At 42.3% G+C, this 21,180-nt stretch overlaps 1 protein-coding gene across 1 annotated transcript in view; it reads right to left on the bottom strand.

The window, feature by feature from the left end:
• The window catches only part of LOC115136997 (ubiquitin carboxyl-terminal hydrolase 37), a 29,535-nt gene extending 8,440 nt beyond the window's left edge, over positions 1-21,095 (bottom strand). Inside the window, exons 1-16 of the mRNA XM_029672995.2 lie at positions 20,925-21,095; positions 18,080-18,287; positions 14,614-14,779; positions 14,420-14,508; positions 14,204-14,319; positions 13,786-13,863; positions 13,410-13,498; positions 13,225-13,318; positions 12,944-13,099; positions 7,425-7,556; positions 6,946-7,069; positions 6,649-6,866; positions 6,313-6,430; positions 2,424-2,503; positions 2,149-2,313; positions 824-874 (exon numbers count right to left, since the gene is read on the bottom strand). Coding sequence (XP_029528855.2) covers positions 824-874; positions 2,149-2,313; positions 2,424-2,503; positions 6,313-6,430; positions 6,649-6,866; positions 6,946-7,069; positions 7,425-7,556; positions 12,944-13,099; positions 13,225-13,318; positions 13,410-13,498; positions 13,786-13,863; positions 14,204-14,319; positions 14,420-14,508; positions 14,614-14,779; positions 18,080-18,253 — 1,850 coding nt within the window. The 5' untranslated portion in view covers positions 18,254-18,287; positions 20,925-21,095. The remainder of the gene's footprint in view (positions 1-823; positions 875-2,148; positions 2,314-2,423; positions 2,504-6,312; positions 6,431-6,648; positions 6,867-6,945; positions 7,070-7,424; positions 7,557-12,943; positions 13,100-13,224; positions 13,319-13,409; positions 13,499-13,785; positions 13,864-14,203; positions 14,320-14,419; positions 14,509-14,613; positions 14,780-18,079; positions 18,288-20,924) is intronic.
• Positions 21,096-21,180: the final 85 nt, after the last annotated feature.

Below are 21,180 nucleotides of genomic sequence, written 5' to 3'. Positions count from 1 at the left end.
CATGGGAAAAAGGGAGAAGGGATCGGGGATAGTTGCATTAGAAGGCGTGGGAGATGAGGAAATGTTGGCCGGGCAAGGAGGCATGACTAAGTCAAACAGGGATCCTGACTTAATGAAGTGGTGATTATAAAGAGCTCAGCCATGTGCTTCTTGTCAGTAGCAACCACATCATCAACATTAAGGGACATGGGCAGCTGTGAGGAGGAAGGCTTATTCTCCAGGTCTTTAACCATTTTCCAGAACTTTTGGGGGTTAGACCCACAGAGAGAGAACTTCTCCTTAAAAGTAACTAACGTTGGCCTTCCGGGTAGCCTGAGTGCACTTATTTCTCATTTGCCTGAACGAGAGCCAGTCAGCCTGAGTATGCATGTGCCGAGCCTTTCACCAAATGCAATTCTTGAGGTGGAGTACCTCTGCAAGATCACAGTCGAACCAGGGGCTGAACCTGTTTTTATTTCTCAACAATACCACTGAAAATATCAAAAAAGAAGGTCCAAACGTCTTCGACAGAGACGTGAGAATCAAGCTGATTCTACACCGTTTTACAATAATAATAAAGCTATTAATAATAAGTTACATTTACTGATAAAATGAACTCTAAATTTGACCGCCAAGATACTTTGTTAAATTGCGCCATTCCTGGAATGTGGTCCTCAAGAGTTTGCCGGTGATTTGGTAGTCTCTGGAATGGGAAAATTTTGGGAACTGCTGATCTACACAATGTTCACATCAAAGAAACAAGAGACCTACTGTAAACATGATTGGTGTCCATGGGGTGGAAGTGATACCATAGTGTTAGAGAACGGTTGAATGAGTGGCTTACCAAAGTAGTGAGGAGGAGTTCACCAACTGGGAGGCCTTCAGTGTTCGTGCCCTGTACAAAAAAACAGGGTGTGGTAAGGTCATTTAATTTCTGCCGAGCACATTAGAGTAGGATTGTATTGCATTGACAGGCAGAGTGGTCTTTCAATAATCCCTTTGGCGAGATGTGCTATTGAGATCAAAGAACAGATCAGTGTGTAGCCACATGTGCACATTTGTTTCTAATCCTTGCCGATTAGTGAGTTACGTGCACATTTTCGGTCAGCAAACAGGTTTTGTACAGACCAACCCTGGAAAAATCATGGGTGTGTGCATCAACTGCATGTTGATGAGAGAGGGAGACATTACAGCAGGTAGGGCTACAAAATAATGACATACCAACTAGTTAGCCAATTCAACACCTATCGTGTAGCCTGGATAGTTCTCTGTAGTTAACTATTATCATGTATTAATGTAATTGTCATGTCCAATGTCCTAAAAACTTCACCACCATAACTACAAATGGCGACATGCAGTTGATCAACAGGTGCGTTAATAAATCAATGCTTACTCCGGCTGTAGAAGTCTGACACCATTGAAAAGCTGGGATTCCCCTCTGTTCAACATTGGGCATGTCACTGACAACTTTAAAATATATTCTTAGATAATCCTAATTAAGAATTTAGTAATGTCTCCCATGCTGTCAATAGATCTCCCCTGAAAGGATGTTATCGATAAACAGCTACCTTGCTTTGAAGTAGGCTACTTTAGCCATTTTTTTAATATGGCAAGACCTGAAACTGGTTGTCTAGCAATGTTCCACAACCAATTTGACAGAGCTTGATTTTTTTTAAAGAATAATGGGCAAATGTTGACAATACAGTGTGGAAAGCTCTTAGAGACTTACCCAGAAAGACTCACAGCTGTAATTGCTGCCAAACGTGCTTCTACAAAATATTGACTCAGGGGGTGTGAATACGTATAGAAATGAGATATTTCTGTATTTAATTTTCAATAAATTTGCAAACATTTCTAAAAACATGTTTTCATGGGGTATTGAATATAGATTGGTGAGGAAAATAATCCATTTAGAATTCAGGTTGTAACAATGTAGAATAAGTCAAGGGGTATGAATACTTTCTGAAGGCACTGTAACAGGCCTAATAACACATTTTATTTTGTAAAGTGGTGCCCTGCATCATACAACAATTTTCCGTTACCTTTTTGGTCCAAAGTGTTAAACACCCCAAAAAATGTGGAGTACAAAAATTAATGTCCGGCCTTGGTAAAATTGTATAATTATGCAACAAACGTTAGATAATTTTCACTGTGGGGTGTGTTTCTTACATGGTTCCATGTGCGCTCCAGCCCAGGCTGAGGGGGGGCTGCGTAGTGTCTGTGCAGTGGGACAGCAGTGTGAGATAGCGGGGAATCATCACCTGCTGGCCCAGCTTACTGTTTAGGGACAGCTGGGCGTTGAAGCTGTAGCGCTTCAGGTGCAAGATAAGAACTCTGCATGGGGGGGAAACAACAGAAAGGAATGAATTTAGGGTTCTGGTGAACCTCATCCCACTTCTCATTCACTTTAACATCAGATCACTGTTGTAGACACACAGGCATACCTGGGGAGTCGGCTGAATTTATGAGTCACTGTTGCCGCTTTCCTGCTGCACTTCTCACAAGAATACTCGATTTCCTCCACCTGGAACACACATCAACACACATTCAACTCATCTACTTTCTATTAGGATGTGAATACTAGGTTAACTGTTTCATTGCATTTAGTGCAGGGGGGGGGGGTCAAACCTGTTTGCCTCTAGGGCCGCATTCGTTCTTCAACGAGGTCCGGAGAGCCACACTGAAAATATTAAATTTCCTTGGCGTCAAAGTTTGCTAAAAAAAAAATGATCCTCTATCCTTAACTTTGGTAATTTGATGCTCCCTGACTGTCTAGCTTTCATTTCAGTTATTATTAGTGAGCTGGACAGTCAAGAAACGGTGACTGTATCTCCATTATTTCTTCAGTTTCAATTTGGTTTTAGTCATTTTTAAAGTATATTGAGTATGTCCCTCCCACCCAATTTGTTTTGTTTGGTTTTTAATATAAAAGTTGGTCACCCATGCTTTAGTGAGTTGATATTAGGGCTGTTACGGTGACCGTATTACTGCCACACCGGTGGTCACGAGTCACGAAGGCAGTCACAGTAATTAGGAGTCTCCAAGTGCTGATGCTGCTGATGGTCATTAGTAGCCTAACAAACTTGCTAACTGCCTGGTACTCAGCACTCTACTGTCCCTCTAATCACTCTGACATCAATGCAAATGTTATCAAATCTAAATCAAACACTTCATGAGAGCCCATGTTGTGCAACATTTCTATAGGCTATGCAATTGCATGAAAAAGAAGAGTGATGGCCTTTACTTAAGAGGATCCCATTAGCTTTCTATAGGCTAGCCCTTCTATATTTATATCTCAACTTAATAAAGCACATTGCTCATCTTTACAACAGAAGTATAGCCTACCTGGCTGGCATTTTTTAAATATTTTTTTAATTTCACCGTTATTTAACCAGGTAGGCTAGTTGAGAACAAATTCTCATTTGCAACTGCGACCTGGCCAAGATAAAGCATAGCAGTGTGAACAGACAACACAGAGCTACACATGGAGTAAACAATTAACAAGTCAATAACACAGTAGAAAAAAAGAGAGTCTATATACATTGTGTGCAAAAGGCATGAGGAGGTAGGCGAATAATTACAATTTTGCAGATTAACACGAGTGATAAATGATCAGATGGTCATGTACAGGTAGAGATATTGGTGTGCAAAAGAGCAGAGAAGTAAATAAATAAAAACAGTATGGGGATGAGGTAGGTAAAAATGTGTGGGCTATTTACCGATAGACTATGTACAGCTGCAGCGATCGGTTAGCTGCTCAGATAGCAGATGTTTGAAGTAAGTTGGTGAGGGAGATAAAAGTCTCCAACTTCAGCGATTTTTGCAATTCGTTCCAGTCACAGGCAGCAGAGAACTGGAACGAAAGGCGGCCAAATGAGGGGTTGGCTTTAGGGATGATCAGTGAGATACACCTGCTGGAGCGCTTGCTAGGGTGGGTGTTGCCATCGTGACCAGTGAACTGAGATAAGGTGGAGCTTTACCTAGCATGGACTTGTAGATGACCTGGAGCCAGTGGGTCTGGCGACGAATATGTAGCGAGGGCCAGCCGACTAGAGCATACAGGTCGCAGTGGTGGGTGGTATAAGGTGCTTTAGTAACAAAACGGATGACACTGTAATAAACTGCATTCAGTTTGCTGAGTAGAGTATTGGAAGCTATTTTGTAGATGACATCGCCGAAGTCGAGGATCGGTAGGATAGTCAGTTTTACTAGGGTAAGTTTGGCGGCGTGAGTGAAGGAGGCTTTGTTGCGGAATAGAAAGCCGATTCTAGATTGGAGATGTTTGATATGAGTCTGGAAGGAGAGTTTACAGTCTAGCCAGACACCTAGGTACTTATAGATGTCCACATATTCTAGGTCGGAACCATCCAGGGTGGTGATGTTAGTCGGGCGTGCGGGTGCAGGCAGCGAACGGTTGAAAAGCATGCATTTGGTTTTACTAGCGTTTAAGAGCAGTTGGAGCGTGAAAATGAACCACGGGAAAAGCATCCTCCATTTGCTATTTAAGTGCATACAGTAGATGTATTTTTCCCACTGCCCGGTTTGAGACAGGTGCATGATAATGGTCCATCCTAAATCAAATCTCACATTTTATTTAGTATATGTAAAGACAAGATTAAATCAAGAAGTCTGATAGGTGACAAAATTAGCCGATCACTTGTGAATGATATATTATCACTTATGAACGATGCCCAGCCTGTGTGCAATAAGGCTTTTTATAATCATAGTAGCATACCTCATGTAGCCTAGCCCATAGGCCTATAAGTTGTCATACGGTTTGTATCACAACTAGTGACCAAATAACTTCTTAAAATGAAGCACATTAATCCGCTTTACAAGGGGTGTAGAGCCTAACTGGCAACATAAGCAGCCCGCCAGTTTCAAGTTTGGGGAAGATAATTTACCATAAAAGTGTACCTTTATAATAAAAGCATTACATGCATAATCACATTTGCGGTCACTTTTGATAATGGTGTTTTCCCCCTAATGGAACATTTGTGCTTATAGACTACTGCCGTGTGCACATTGCTGCGCTTATAATTTGAAGAAATAGCCTAATAGTTTATCAACATTTTAGGTTAAACATTCTGTTCTGTTGCAGCAGCCTCATTGTGTAAAAAAAAAATGTTATGCTAGTGATTGTATTAATTTGGCATCCCACAAGTGTTCCAGACTATGTTGGGAATATTTATTTCTTGCACAGAAAATAATAGGTCAACTTTTGTACTATACGGGATAGTAGATTGACATCGGCAAGTGCTTCTGCTGTTTGTTAGGCCTACTCATCTTGTTGGCTGACAAAGTAAATGTAGACAGTTTCTCCAATATCTTTAATATGCACCTCGGAATTGTATAAGGACACGTGCAGTTGCATCCCCGATGTGTCTGTCTTCACGTGACGGAGACCCATGTGAGTGAGAGGTGCTTCAGAGCACACAGGGAGAAGGAAATTCAAATTATTATATTCAGCCCAAGGGCACAACGGCCACTAGCCGCAAAGGGCATGGATATCTTGAGGGGGCAACACAGCCAAACAAAGGGGATACCGCCGGGAAATCCGAGGCATTATCAAGTGCTTGTCAAATTGTGAATGAGAGACTGATTAAGTGTGAACAGCCTGCACAAAAAAACAAAGCAGAGCTCATGCCTTTCATGTGACTTTTTTCAAATCATCATTAGTCGCATCATGCAGCTTTAGAATGTATAACAAATATAAACAAGGAGCCCAATGTTTGTAGAACTAACGTTACATAAATAACTCTAAATTAAGCATATAGGAGTACCTGTTTCTTTAACTGCTCAACATAGAATGTGCGCACTCTCAAATCGTTTGAGGAAAATTTCAGCTTTGTTCAATTGTACTACTTCATACTATAAAACATAAAATAATGGCATGGGATTCTAAGAAAATGTCTGCTAAATGAGTATAGCCCACAGCAATATGGCAAAGCCAGATAAGGACAACAAGGAGTATGCTATTCTGTTCTTCTGAAATGGACTACATTTTCTTCATATCATGTTTCTTTAGACCAGTCTAAAATAAATAATGGATTTATTGTGAAAGTGAAGGCCATAGTACATGGATTTATTAGACTTTTTAAAATGTAGATGTCCAAAGGTCTGTATCAGTGGCTTGTAGGCTGTGTGTGGAAGCCAGGAATTGCTAAATGTGTTCATGTTAATTGATCATTAGGTCAATTACCGTGAGACCGGCAGTTATTTGCTTGACAATGCCCGGCTGACGAAATTTCATGACTGCCACAGCCCTAGTTGATATACAATATATTTGGACAGGAGCTAGCCTGGTGGTTTTTGGGGACAGCGGACACGCACCCTGAAGAAGAGGTCCAGAGAGTCCTGGATGGACCGGAGAGGGATGGTCTTCTTCCTGCGAGGCAGGTCAATGGACAGGTCGTTGAACTGCTCCCGTTTGGTCACCACTTCTCCACAGCTGAAACCACACAATAGCACAACCTTTTTTCATAATTTGTTGTTTATAACATGACATTCAGTCAGTCTTTATGACAACTTCATATGCTTAGGAAAGGTAATACCATAAAAGCTAAAGGTATGGACTATTAAAAGCTAAATCTATGGAGTCTATTATTTTATTTTCCATCAGGGAAGAGATGTACCACCCAGAAATCCACAGTCTGATGATCCACTCACCCTTTGCAGGTGATGGTGTGCTGCACCTCAAATTCCATGTTGACCACCACAGGGCAGGTGTACGTGTGTGAGGTGTCCGCCTCCTCCCCAGGCCTGACCGCGGCCGCCTGCTGGGGGGCCTCGTCCCACGCCGCCGATTCGCTCTTCCAGCTCTTGTTCACCTTCTCCATGTCCTCCTTAAGCTGGTCCAGACACTGGCTCAGGAACTCATGGGCGTCCTGGGGAGGGAGGGAGGCGTGAGTATACAGAGCTACAAAAGAGCCAAAATGGTTGTGGTGCAAATATTATAGGTCTTACGTTCTGCATGTATCCAGAGAAGCGCTCAGCTGTGGAGGATATGGAACTCTTCACTCTCCTCAGCAGGTCTTTCTTTACCTCGGGGCACGAGATGTCCTTCTTGGCCAGCAAGTGGGCAAAGCGTCTGCATGCACAACAGAGAGGAGGGTCAGTGAGGGTGCAGGGCAGGTACACAAGTCAGCTGAGCAGTTAGAGAAATACTGAGTCATAGCCATGAAAACACTAAGCCACCTAAACAAAAAGCTTTTAAAAAGAGTAAATCCAACGTTAAAGTGGAAATATTGACTCTACTCAGTTGGTAGAGCATGGCGCTTGCAACGCCAGGGTTGTGGGTTCGATTCCCACAGGGGACCAATACAAAAATGTGTGCACTCACTGCTGTAAGTCGCTCTGGATAAGAGTATCTGCTAAATGACTAAAATGTTTTTTTTTTAATTTTTTTTTTTTTTTAAAGGATGACTGCAGTAACAGTAGGCTACCTGAGTAGGGCGTTGGCGGGGATCTTCTTCCATGGGATTCCCTGCTTCAGCAGGTCATTGGAGAACGATGGCAGGCTGAAGAGAGACTGCAGGATGGCGTTCATGTAACACGTGTTGCCCAGGTTGGAGAATCTGCAGCAAAGAGGTTAGAGAAAACTGTAAGTATAACTCCATCCATGTACCACAACCACTGGTGAAAAGGCATGTTTTCAACTGAAAGCATCTACTTCGGCACATTAGGGCTGTAAGCGACAACAAAAAGTCTGTTGACCGAAATGTCTTCTTTCGACCAATCAATTGGCTGACATTCTTTTGTGTGTATTTTTCCTTTTAGACACACCCTGTGTGTTTGAATAAAAATCAACTCTATGTATTAAGCTTTGATGCTTTAAATCTTAAGAGCCTACACCGTTGGGAGGGTGGGTTCAAATCTGACATATGGAATTGTTTTGAGATGGTCACACTATGGATCATTTAGCCATTTGATTTTGAATATCAAGGACCCCTTTATTTATATAAAAAAACATAACATTGGGATATCTAAAAAAACGTACTACCATAAAATGGCAAAAAATACATTCAAAATAAATCAGAAACGAGGTTGAAGTGTTTGTCCTATATCTGGGAGATGAGAAAGATCATGATATACAGTGCCTTCAAAAGGGATTCAGACCCATTGACTTTTTTCACATTAGGTTAGAGCCTTATTTTAAAATATATTAAACTGCCCCCCCCAATCAATCCAGACACAATAACCCATAATGACAGGGCAAAAACAGGTTTTTAGAAATGTTTGCCAATTTAGTAAAAATAAAAAAACAGAAATATCACATTTACATAGGTATTCAGATCATTTACTCAGTACTTTGTTGAAGCACCTTTGGCAGCGATTACAGCCTTGAATCCTTTTGGATATGACGCTACAAGCTTGGCACACTTGCATCTGGGTAGTTTCTCCCATTCTTCTCTGCAGATCCTCTCAGGCTTTGCCAGGTTGGATGGAGAGCGTTGCTGCACAGCTATTTTCAGATCTCTCCAGAGATGTTCGATCAGGTTCAAGTCCGGGCTCTGACTGGGCCACTGAAGGACATTCAGACTTGTCCGGAAGCCACTCCTACGTTGTCATGGCTGTGTGGTAAGGGTCGTTGTCATGTTGGAAGGTGAATCTTCGCCCCCAGTCTGAGGTCCTGAGCAGGTTTTCATTAAGGATCTCTGATCTCTGTGCTCCGTTCATCTTTGACTCGCTCCGGACCTTCCAGAAAGACAACCATCTACATAGAGGAACTCCGGAGCTCTGTCAGAGAGACCATTGGGTTCTTGGTCACCTCCCTGACCAATGCCCTTATCCCCCGATTGCTCAGTTTGGCCAGCTCTAGGAAGAGTCTTGTTGGTACCAAAATTCTTCCATTTAAGAATGATGGAGGCCTCTGTTCTTGGGGAACTTCAATGCTTCAGACATTTTTTGGTAACGTTCCCCAGATCTGTTGTCTTAACACAATCCTGTCTCAGCGCTTTACGGACAATTCCTTTGACCTCTCATGGCTTGGTTTTTGCTCTGACATGCACTGTCAACTGTGGGATCTTATATAGACAGGCGTGTGCCTTCCCAAATCATGTCCAATCAATTGAATTCAACACAGGTGGATACAATCAATTTGAAGAAACATCAAGGATGATCAATGGAAACAGGATGCACCGGAGCTCAATTTCGAGTCTCATAGCAAAGGGTCTGAATACTTATGTAAATAAGGTGTGTTTGTTTTTAAGACATTTGCAAAAATAAAAGAAACAGCTTTTGCTTTCATTATAGGGTATTGTGTATAGATCTGAGGAATTATTTTTCATTTACTCCCTTTTAGAACAAGGCTGTAATGTAACAAAAAAAATGGAAATCTGAATATTTTCCAAAGGCACACATTTTTTTTAAATATATTTTTTTAAATAGTATTATTTTACACATATTAAACATTTTTGGGGTAGGTAGCAAACCTACCTTCATACTTACATTAAAAAAATAATAATACTGGTGCTGGTTACCTTCAGACAAGTCCCGTGACACTTGTGGTGGTCGTAAAGCAAAACGGAGAATCTCACCTTTCCACAGTGGACTCACAGTTTGTAGCCCAAACGGTTCGGAAGCTACAAACAGAATTTGGCACATCGACACTATGGACTTCAGACGAGTCACGTGACACTTGTCCATGGTCGTTGAGCAAAACGGAGACCACCATCGTGTTTGTTTGAGTCTACCCTTTCCACAGTGGTTTAGTTAGGACGCTACAGATGTTTGTCTCGTGGTCTGACAAACATTGCTCTAGCTATGCCACCTTTCACTGCAGATGTGGAAGGGCGACATTGGCGGATTGAGACTGATCCAATGAAAAAAATAGATATCACTAGGTTAAAATGACGGATTTTGATGGAGATTTTTGTATTACGTTACTTTGACTGACCGGTGCGTCAATCGAGTCTAGAGGGGTTAAGCGCACTCTGATGAAATAAGTCAAATGACTCAAGAGGGGGCCAGAGAACAAGATCGCCAGAATAATAAAATCTTAACCTGAACCTTTACCATCCTCCTCCCGTTCCTGCTGACTTTCGCAGACTCTGCCGAAGTTGCCAGTAATAAGCTACACGAGTCGTCGGCAACCATTATCATGTGGAATGCCAATTTGTCTTAATACTTCTACCAATCTGCGTGCCAGTTCTTTCATGGAACGGTTTAATTTAATTTATAATAACGTCTTTATCTCAATCATTGTCATGTGGTTAATCAAACTTGTATCCAAATGAAAATTATACTAACTTAAAAAGTAACTTATACTGCCAATCACCTACATAAGCAAACAAATAAAAAAATATTGCAGCCTGCAGGTTGAAAATATCCTGATAGAAATAAATCACATTTGCAGACAGGCCATGGCCACAAACTTTAAACATTGTATCAACTATTAACTTGGGTCTGACCCAAAGCAGATGATAGCAAACTTGCATAAGATATTCTGGGCCTTCAGAGTTTCCCGTGCCAGTGAGCTCGGGCCAGACACAGGCATAAGGGATAAGAAATAATCAGGTAGGCCTATTTGATGACATTTCCACTGGATCAGATCATGATATTTTTCCCTTTCATGCTGAGTGGTTATTGAAAAGAGAGCTGGAAAGATTTTTTCAAATAAACTCAGCAAAAAAAGAAACGTCCCTTTTTCAGGACCCTATCTTTCAAGGATGATTCAAATAACTTCACAGATCTTCATTGTAAAGGGTTTAAACACTGTTTTCCATGCTTGTTCATAAACAATTAATGAACATGCACCTGTGGAACAGTCAAAGATAAACAGCTTACAGACAGAAAATTAAGGTCACGGTTATGAAAAGTTAGGACACTAAAGAGGCCTTTCTCCTGACTCTGAAAAACAAAAGAAAGACGCCCAGGGTCCCTGCTCATCTGCGCCTTAGGCTTGCTGCAAGGAGGCATGAGGACTGCAGATGTAGCCAGGGCAATAAATTGCAATGTCCGTACTGAGACGCCTAAGACAGCGTTACAGGGAAACAGGACAGACAGCTGATCGTCCTCGCAGTGGCAGACCACTTGTAACAACACCTGCACAGGATTGGTACATCCGAACATCACACCTACGGAACAGGTACAGGATGGCAACAACTGCCGGAGTGACATCAGGAACGCACAATCCCTCCATCAGTGCTTAGACGGTCCACAATAGGCTGAGAGAGGCTGGACTGAGGGCTTGTAGGCCTGTTGTAAGGCAGGTCCTCACCAGACATCACCGGCAACAACGTCAGCTATGGGCACAAACCCACCGTCGCTGGACCAGACAGGACTGGCAAAAAGTGCTTTTCACTAACGAGTCGCGGTTTGGTCTCACCAGGGGTGATGGTCGGATTCATGTTTATCGTCGAAGGAATGAGCATTACACCGAGGCCTGTACTCTGGAGCGGGATCGATTTGGAGGAGGGTCCGTCATGGTCTGGGGCGGTGTGTCACAGCATCATTGGACTGAGCTTGTTGTCATTGCAGGCAATCAGGCAAACTCTGTGCGTTACAGGGAAGACATCCTCCTCCCTCATATGGTACCCGTCCTGCAGGCTCATGCTGACATGACCCTCCAGCATGACAATGCCACCGGCCATACTGCTCGTTCTGTGGGGATTTCCTGCAAGACAGGAATGTCAGTGTTCTGCCATGGCCAGGGAAGAGCCCGGATCTCAATCCCATTGAGCATGCCTGGGATTTGTTGGATCGGAGGGTGAGGGCCATTCCCCCCAGAAATGTCCGGGAACTTGGAGGTGCCTTGGTGGAAGAGTGGGGTAACATCTCACAGCAAGAACTGGAAAATTTGGTGCAGTCCATGAGGAGATGCACTGCAGTACTTAATGCAGGTGGTGGCCACACCAGATACTGACTGTTACTTTTGATTTTGACCCCCTCCCTTTGTTCAGGGATAAATTATTCAATTTCTGTCCACATGTCTGTGGAACTTGTTCAGTTTATGTCTCCGTTGTTTAATCTTGTTATGTTCATACAAATATTTACACATGTTAAGTATGCTGAAAATAAACAATTGATAGTGAGAGGACGATTCTTTTTTTTGCCTAGTTTACATAGAGGAACTACTGTCATTCTCAATAGATATAAAAAACAGACTGTTTGCTTTCTGTTCGAGGTTGAGAAAACATTACTTTGAGAGGCTCCACAGCTCATTAGTGGTGGTGCATTAAGCCAATCAGAAATACTATCAGATCCCCAAATGGGCACATTTATAGGCCTTCATTTGCACGTAGTCCAGGTAGCCTATAGGCCTACTTCCATGCGTAATCAGGTGCGCGTCCTTACTAAAAATTGACAGGAGCGCTCAATACAAAAGACTAACCAAATTGACAAAACTCTTAAAAGAAATTAAATAAACCCATACTTGTTTCTCACAAGTGTAGCATAGGTTGTGCGCTCTTCAAACAATAACCAAACAAACATTGTAGATTAAAAAAAATATAGGAATTAACGGCAAATGTACTGCTGGTGATTTATGTCATGGAAAATTAATAGACACTAACTCAAACAATTCACACAATGAAGTTAAGAACCAATGAATGTGCACAAATTGGCAGGAGAGCGAGCATTCTGGAGAGAGATGTGCATTGTGCATCTTAGCCACACTCCCCTTCTTCTTGGACTGTGCCATCCACGCAGCCGACACAATGGATTAGTCTTGGCCTCCATAATGGATTAGATCACAGAGATGGGCGTGAATAAGACCGGTGTCTCGTGTTCCTTAAATTGTAATTGCAACTGCTTGACAAAAAAATAAAAATCTTGGCGGACCAACAGCCTAACGACCAAACAATCGACTAATTGGGGTCAGCCGTATGGCACATTCATAACGAGCATTAACAGATATAGTAAATCACACATTACTGGTAGGTGGGCAACACTATAGAAGCCCCTCATTGACTCCGGAGGTTAACTTTAGAATTATCAGTATAACCCTGGGATGTCTCCTTACCCTTGCAGTGGAGGCTGGGGCTGGGCCAGAGTGGATGGTCTCGGCTTGTTCCAGCCACCGTAGTCCAGCATGGGGCGCACTTTCTTGAAGGGGGTCGAGTGATTGGGTAACATGAGACTTCTCTTAGCCGAGGTGGTCTGGGATGTACTGGATGGCCTGTGGAGGGAACGACAAACGTTGAAGAAGTCAAAGTGTGGCAGCATCTTAATGATGCATAAGAATGTTTTCTTAACATCTATGGGACAACCTGGTTAAATTAAGGTGCAAAAAAAATAACTTGCCTGTCGAGGAAAGAGTGACTCGTGGAGTAGTCTTTGGTCACCGATCGGCTGCTGTAGAATGACGTGGGCTGAAGTGGCGCTGGAACCAGTAAAACTGGTGGGAAAGGTAGACAGTTATCACAGGGCGACTAGACACGGCACAGTTCTAGTCTGGAGAAGGTCATCTCAGTCTGACGAGGGCTTACCAGAGCAGCGGTTCTCCTCTGCCTGTTTCAGCTTGTCTTTGCAGCTCAGAAGAAACTTCCTGGAGGGATCCGACATGGTCTTGTTGTTGCTGAGATACAAGAAACAGTTTAGATTCACTGGTGCACAACTCTGCCCTACAAAGGCAACGTGCAGTAACAGCAAATTTGGTCAAAAAGTTGAGATCTGTTGTAATGGCAGTTTCCCTTTTACGCTAAACCGGTGCTTCTAAAATCATGGCCGTCACTGTAAAAACACCTACCCCCTCACCCCCACTTGCTAGACACCCCGAGGCCGCAATGGACATAAGCTTAAATTGACAGGAAGGGATGTGAAGTCAACCCTTTGCTTGGTAAAGTAACACTGTCATTGTCATACCTGGATGAGTCATTCTCCTTGGGGTAGTCCTTAGTCAGGTCACTGTCAGAGGTGAGGTGTCTCTTCCTCTTCTCAATCCTGAAGGGGCAAAAGATGGTTCTGAAGATGATGAATATGAAGTACACATTTTTAAAATGTCCCTTTAAGAGTGGTTATGAGACCAATGCATACACGAAGACTAAAGCCTCTGTCAAATGAAGAAATGCAATCTCAGGAGAAAGGATAGCGAGACAAAAGAGTGGAAAAGGTTGGGATTCTATACCCCTCACCCAGAAGTACGCACTTGTTCATTCCCCCATGTGAACTTAAAAGTCCAATCCACTTAAATAAATTAGGGGGGAAAGTATGAGTGCAGTCAGGACGCAGCCTGCATGTGATGCTTCATCTACCTGGATGGTTGGTGTGTTGGCTTGCCTACCTGTTCTCAGACAGCCCACTGCGGGAAGGTGTGGAGGTGACTCTGCTGGGACTGCTCAGAGGTTTGCGGGGCATAGTCTCCTCCCTGTTGTCCACACTGGGTCGTCTGGGTGTTGTCTGAAACAAGAGCCAGATTTAAATAAGTAATATTTTCAGAGAAGCAAAAACCAGGAACAGTATGGTTGTAAATGACAGGTACTTTCTTACAACTCTTTACCTGTCGTTCTCCAGGTGGGCTAATCTCTTTCTTTACGGATCGATTCCCGAGCACACTGAAGCTTGCACTTCCCTGGGATGTCTTTAGAACTACAAGAAAACAACACTTGTCTAACAGAAGGACACCAGTTCCGCAGGAAATCATGCAAATTCGTAGAAACAGTTAATGATCTACAAGTTCCAATAGATTGTTACCTGTTGGTTTTCCCTGCTTCAACTTCTCAAGATATTCTTTCATTTTCTCAGCCACAGCAGTGGGAATTCTCTCAAGGGTGACTACACTGCCATCCTTAAGAGACACCACAATTCGTCGCATAGTGTGCATGGAATGCATCATGACATTCTTCACATTCTGGTTGAGCTGAAAGCAAAGACATATATAATGAACATACTTTTTTTGCCCAACTGTATTTAGTCAGCCACCAATTGTGCAAGTTCTCCCACTTAAAAAGATGAGGCCTGTAATTTGTCATAGGTACACTTCACTTTCTGGCTCTCACAGACATGTAACTTCTTTAAGAGGCTCCTCTGTCCTCCACTCGTTACCTGTATTAATGGCACCTGTTTGAACTTGTTATCAGTATAAAAAGACACCTGTCCACAACCTCAAACAGTCACACTCCAAACTCCACTATGGCCAAGACCAAAGAGCTGTCAAAGGACACCAGAAACAAAATTGTAGACCTGCAGCAGGCTGGGAAGACTGAATCTGCAATAGGTAAGCAGCTTGGTTTGAAGAAATCAACTCTGGGAGCAATTATTAGGAAATGGAAGACATACAAGACCACTGACAATCTCCCTCGGGCTGTGGCTCCACGCAAGATCTCACCCCGTGGGGTCAAAATGATCACAAGAACGGTGAGCAAAAATCCCAGAACCACACAGGGGGACCTAGTGAATGACCTGCAGAGAGCTGGGACCAAAGTAACAAAGCCTACCATCAGTAACACACTACGCCGCCAGGGACTCAAATCCTGCAATGCCAGACGTGTCCCCCTGCTTAAGCCAGTACATGTCCAGGCCCGTCTGAAGTTTGCTAGAGAGCATTTGGATGATCCAGAAGAAGATTGGGAGAATGTCAGATGAAACCAAAATAGATTTTTTTTGTAAAAACTCAACTCGTCGTGTTTGGAGGACAAAGAATGCTGAGTTGCATCCAAAGAACACCATACCTACTGTGAAGCATGGGGGGTGGAAACATCATGCTTTGGGGCTGTTTTTCTGCAAAGGGACCAGGACGACTGATCCGTGTAAAGGAAAGGGGCCATGTATCGTGAGATTTTGAGTGAAAACCTCCTTCCATCAGCAAGGGCATTGAAGATGAAACATGGCTGGGTCTTTCAGCATGACAATAATCCCAAACACACCGCCCGGGCAACGAAGGAGTGGCTTCGTAAGAAGCATTTCAAGGTCCTAGAGTGGCCTAGCCAGTCTCCAGATCTCAACCCCATAGAAAATCTTTGGAGGGAGTTGAAAGTCCGTGTCGCCTAGCAACAGCCCCAAAACATCACTGCTCTAGAGGAGATCTGCATGGAGAAATGGGCCAAAATACCAATAACAGTGTGTGAAAACCTACAGAAAACGTTTGACCTCTGTCATTGCCAATAAAGGGTATATAACAAAGTATTGAGATAAACTTTTGTTATTGACCAAATACTTATTTTCCACCATAATTTGCAAATAAATAAATTAAAAATCCTACAATGTGATTTTCTTCTCTCTCATTTTGTCTGTCATAGTTGAAGTGTACCTATGATGAAAATTACAGGCCTCATCTTTTTAAGTGGGAGAACACAATTGGTGGCTGACTAAATACTTTTTTGCCCCACTGTATACTATATCAAGACGATTCGATACACAACATCCCTAATCGGAGCTCAGGTTTCAACGAGACGCATCAAAGATAAAAGTGCATCGGTCCGAGGACCCCAAATGATCCAAATGTAGTGTGCATATTTGAGATTGTTCAAAGAAGCCACCCTTTGCCTTGATGACAGCTTTGCACAACCTTGGCATTCTCTCAACCAGCTTCATTAGGTGGTCAACCTGGAATGCATTTCAATTAACAGGTGTGCCTTGTTAAAAGTCCATTTGTGGAATTACTTTCCTTCTTAATGCATTTGAGCCAATCAGTTGTGTTGTGACATGGTAGGGGTGGTATACAGAAGATAGCCCTATACGGCAAAAGACCAAGTCCATATTATGGCAAGAACAGCTCAAAAAAGCAAAGTGAAACGACAGGCCATCATTACTTTAAGAAATGTAGGTAGTCAATCTGGAAAATGTCAAGAACTTTGAAAGTTTCTTCAAGTACAGTCGCAAAATCCATCAAGTGCTATGATGAAATTGTCATGAAGACCGCCACAGGAAAGGAAGACCCAGAGTTACCTCTGCTGCAGAGGATAAGTTCATTAGAGTTAACTGCACCTCAGATTGCCGCCCAAATAAATGCATCAGAGTTCAAGTAACAGACACATCTCAACAGCAACTGTTCAGAGGAGACTGCGTGACTCAGGCCTTCATGGTAAAATTGCTGCAAAGAAACCACTACTAAAGGACACCAATAAGAAGGAGGGACTGACTTGCTTAGGCCAAGAAACAAGCAATGGACATTAGACAGGTGTAAATCTCTAATTTAGTCTGATGAGTCCAAATTACATTCTTTGTTCCAACCACCGTGTCTTTGTGAGATGCAGAGTAGGTGAACGGATGATCTAGGCATGTGTGGTTCCCACAGTGAAACATGGAGGAGGTGTGATGGTGCTCTGCTGGTGACACTGTCTGTGATTTATTTAGAATTCAAGGCACTTGACCAACATGGCTACCACAGCATTCTGCAGTGATATGTCATCCCATCTGGTTTGAACATAGTGGGACTATCATTTGTTTCTCAACAGGACAATGACCCAACACACCTCCAGGCTGTGTAAGAGCTAGTTGACCGAGAAGGAAGGAGTGCTGCATCAGATGACCTGGCCTCCACAATCACCTGACCTCAACCCATTGAGATGGTTTGGGATGAGTTGGACCGCAGAGTGAAGGAAAAGCAGCCAACAAGTGCTCAGCATATGTGGAAACTCCTTCAAGACTGTTGGAAAAGCATTCCAGGTGAAGCTGCTTGAGAGAATGCCAAGAGCGTGCAAAGCTGTCATTCAAGGCAAAGGGTGGCTATTTGAAGAATCTCAAATATAAAATATTTTGATTTGTTTAACACTTTTTTGGTTACTACAGGATTCCATGTGTATTTTTTTATTTAACCTTTTAACTATGCAATTCAGTTAAGAATAAATTATTATTTTCAATGACGGGCTACTGGGGAACAATGGGTTAACTGCCTTGTTCAGGGGAAGGACGACAAATTGTTTTACCATTGACACCTCATGGATTTGATTCAGTAACCTTTCAGTTACTGGCCCAACGCTCTAACCACTAGGTTACATGACACCATATGTGTTATTTCATAGTTGATGTCTTCACTATTATTATACAATGTAGAAAAAAGTACAAATAAAGAAAAAACCTTGAATCCGTCGGTGTCCAAACTTTTGACTGGTACTGTACCTTAAAAGACAGTCTTAACATACACAATTTCAGCTATTCAAGTCCAATGTAATCATGCCATTTTGTTAGGTGAATGAGCACATATAGGGAAAACTATTACCTGGAAACTTTTGAGTGCACCACCGGCATTGAACTTCAGGCACAGGTTGACTTTGTTATCCTTCTCAAGAACCTTGAAGGTCCCCTCCTTCCATCGAGTGGTGCCCACGTCTATGCTGTTGTAGCGTATTTTGACAACGCTTCCGCTGGAGAGCTTGGGCACTGCTGCTGCCATTAGTGATGGTCAGGGTTGTGCTCTCCAAATAAACCTAATGGAAGGGAAAAGTAGATTGTGTGAAAACAAGGACATATTTTTTAAATTAGGCTTGGGCGGTATACCGGATATTTGGAAATAGCCACAGGATTGCTTTTCAATACCGTCAAAACTATTTAGATTTTTTAAAATTATACATTTGAATGTGTAGCTACTTAAGTAAATACCTGCAGTCAACTTGTGCAATACAATAGGAGATAAATTGATTAACAGTAGTCCCCAGTCACGTGGTATTTGTGTACAAGCATACAACAATGAGAGACCGAAGCCTTGTGAGTCACTTACTGTTTGTTGTGCAGCACGCGACAGGTGCTCTAGTTACAGTATGGAATTCACAACTAAATGTTTGCAAGCTAAATATCTTATGTTAACTGTCTAAAATGTGCTACGGTGTGCATTTGTTTGCTAATTTAGTAGCTAGTTAGCCATCTAGCTAAGTGCTTAGCTCATTGCAAAATTAAGCTTTGCTTGGTAATAGCAGTGAATTCCATCCTGGATCAAGTATTTGTTTCGTGCATGCAGCAAACTGAGTAGCATGCACTTTTGAATTATTTGTATAATTTTGAGCTGGAATGTCTGTCCTGCAAATAGTATAAAATGTTCGCAATGCATTGATTAGCATTTAGTTTACATTCACCTTTAGATCTCAGAGGCTCAGTGGGATTTGAAAATAGTGCCCCTTGTGTTCAGTGCAAGTATTACAGAATATCACAGGATATTACAAGAACAATATGAAGGTATGACAATCTGGAAACCGCCCACGACTACTTTAAATATATTTTTAACATTTAGACCACGAGTAAGAGAGCAGTAACTGAGTTGTCCAGTAACTTTTAACACATTGTTGGCGCAACACCAGTTGTTCTGTCCTATGGGTAAGTTAAATAATATACTGTGCAGACCAGTGCACGTGACCTGGGCAAATTTTTCAAGCTGTAAATTGAAATGTTCTGCTTATGTTTGGTCACATGGTGTTCTTATTTGGCAGTGACAAATGTTTGCATGATGCAATTTCGTTTTTAACCTATTCAGGGAGGGGTTCACTTGTTTACCGAATTGCAAGTAAAGTCTTGGGAAGCTCTGCTAGGCAGGGAAGTGTAAGTGTGGCATTATCCACAACAATCAAAGGTATTGTTTACGCATTACCCATTGGGCTGCAGTGTATTACGACAAGCATACTTAGCCAATTGGTTAAATTTAGCTAGCAAGCAAGTGACATAGCTAGATAGAGGGGGAACTAACGTTACTTAGCTAGCTATAATCGAAATGGCATAACGATGCTTAGCTAAGTATGCCCCCATTGTATGACAAATAGCCATGTTCAGAGATTCAACCTTATCTACAGGGATCTCCCAAACTAATGTAAAAGAGGGGCACTGCGCAAACTTGTGGACTTACATATTTTATTCTATTTAGACGAGGGATGCAAAAAAACATACCTGTGGGCATAGCGGGACAAGAAAGCAAGAACAGTAATTGTAAAAGCAAGCCAGCATGATGGTATGTGCTGCTAGGGTGATTTCCTTAAAAAAAAAAAAAATGTAAACATAGCAAATCAACACTAGGACAGATGGCAAAAGTAAAAAATATTTTAAGATGTTTTATTTTTTGCCCACGCTACAAATTAATATAGCTGTACACTAATACAGGACTAGGGGCAATGTGCAAACTACTTTTTAAGAAATATAAAACTATTTATATTATACCACATACTATTTTGCGCAAGGACGCTGTCGGTGTGATCGAAGCGTTATGCCTACAGCGTCATTGCGCAAAATGGTATGCAGCATCATCTGGATATATGTGCAACAAAAGTTCAACATTTACACATTTACCTTCTGCTACCATTTCTATCAAGCAATCTACGCATATAGTTTGAGCAAACATTCGAAGAAATCCAACTTTTGTACACACAAAACGCACTGCAACTGCCTCCACAATGCTGCAAGGCAAACGCAGCGTTCCATTGGAAATGAATGTACTTCTAGAAATTCCAACATGCAACAGAGCTGTCCGTGTGACCGAGGCGTTACACAACTCTGCAAGCGTATTCATGTCGGAATACATTTGGTTGCTTGTAAATGTTTTCTTTACACCTTTTTTGGATGTAGATACCGGCCATGAAGGGAGTAAATGTAGATAGATCCTAAGCGAAACTCCATACTGTAGTTGGTGTGTAATGAACGTATTTTGACATTAATACGCTTTCAGAGCTGTCTAATTCGTTTGAATCGGAGCCTCCTGGGCAAACATCTCTGACGCACAGATACGGTCTGGGGCAGGGAGGACACAACCACACTACACTCGAATGAGTTTCTGTTGGCTAGATAACTGCTATGATGCACCGCTAACCACTAGTTAGTTAGCTAACCTTAGCTAGCTTAGTAGCTAGGTAGCTGGCTAACTGAATATTACGAGATGAGAATGACGCCCCCAAATCAACTCAGCAAAACAACATTGGATTGGTACACATCTAGCTAGCTGTGAAAGTCTAGCCGTGTCCCATGCACGATCAAGTTCCTAACTAACGATAGCTGGCTGCTAAAAAGGACAAGGAATAGCTAGCTAATTTGATTTTGTAATTTGGAGATAAACATCGCCTTGACTTAATTACAAGACAAGGAACACTTGCCTTTGAATGAAATATCCCTTCAACGAAACTTGTAAATTTGAATATTTTTGTTTTAAATCCTCGGGGAGTAGTAAGTTGGTTTAGCCGGCATTCGTTGGCCCCAGTATTATGTTGTTGACAGTGTGGTCCGCACGACGTTTTCCTCCAGTACTCGATGATGGCGGGAATGTGAAAATCTAGAGGAAATGATATACGAGAACACATATCACATGTCTTCTCGCGATACTTAACCACGATAAATTGATACCAAAGATGG

This window comes from Oncorhynchus nerka, linkage group LG1, assembly GCF_034236695.1.
Source record: "Oncorhynchus nerka isolate Pitt River linkage group LG1, Oner_Uvic_2.0, whole genome shotgun sequence".
Lineage (NCBI taxonomy): Eukaryota > Metazoa > Chordata > Actinopteri > Salmoniformes > Salmonidae > Oncorhynchus > Oncorhynchus nerka.
This window is presented reverse-complemented; position numbering and strand designations above follow the sequence as displayed.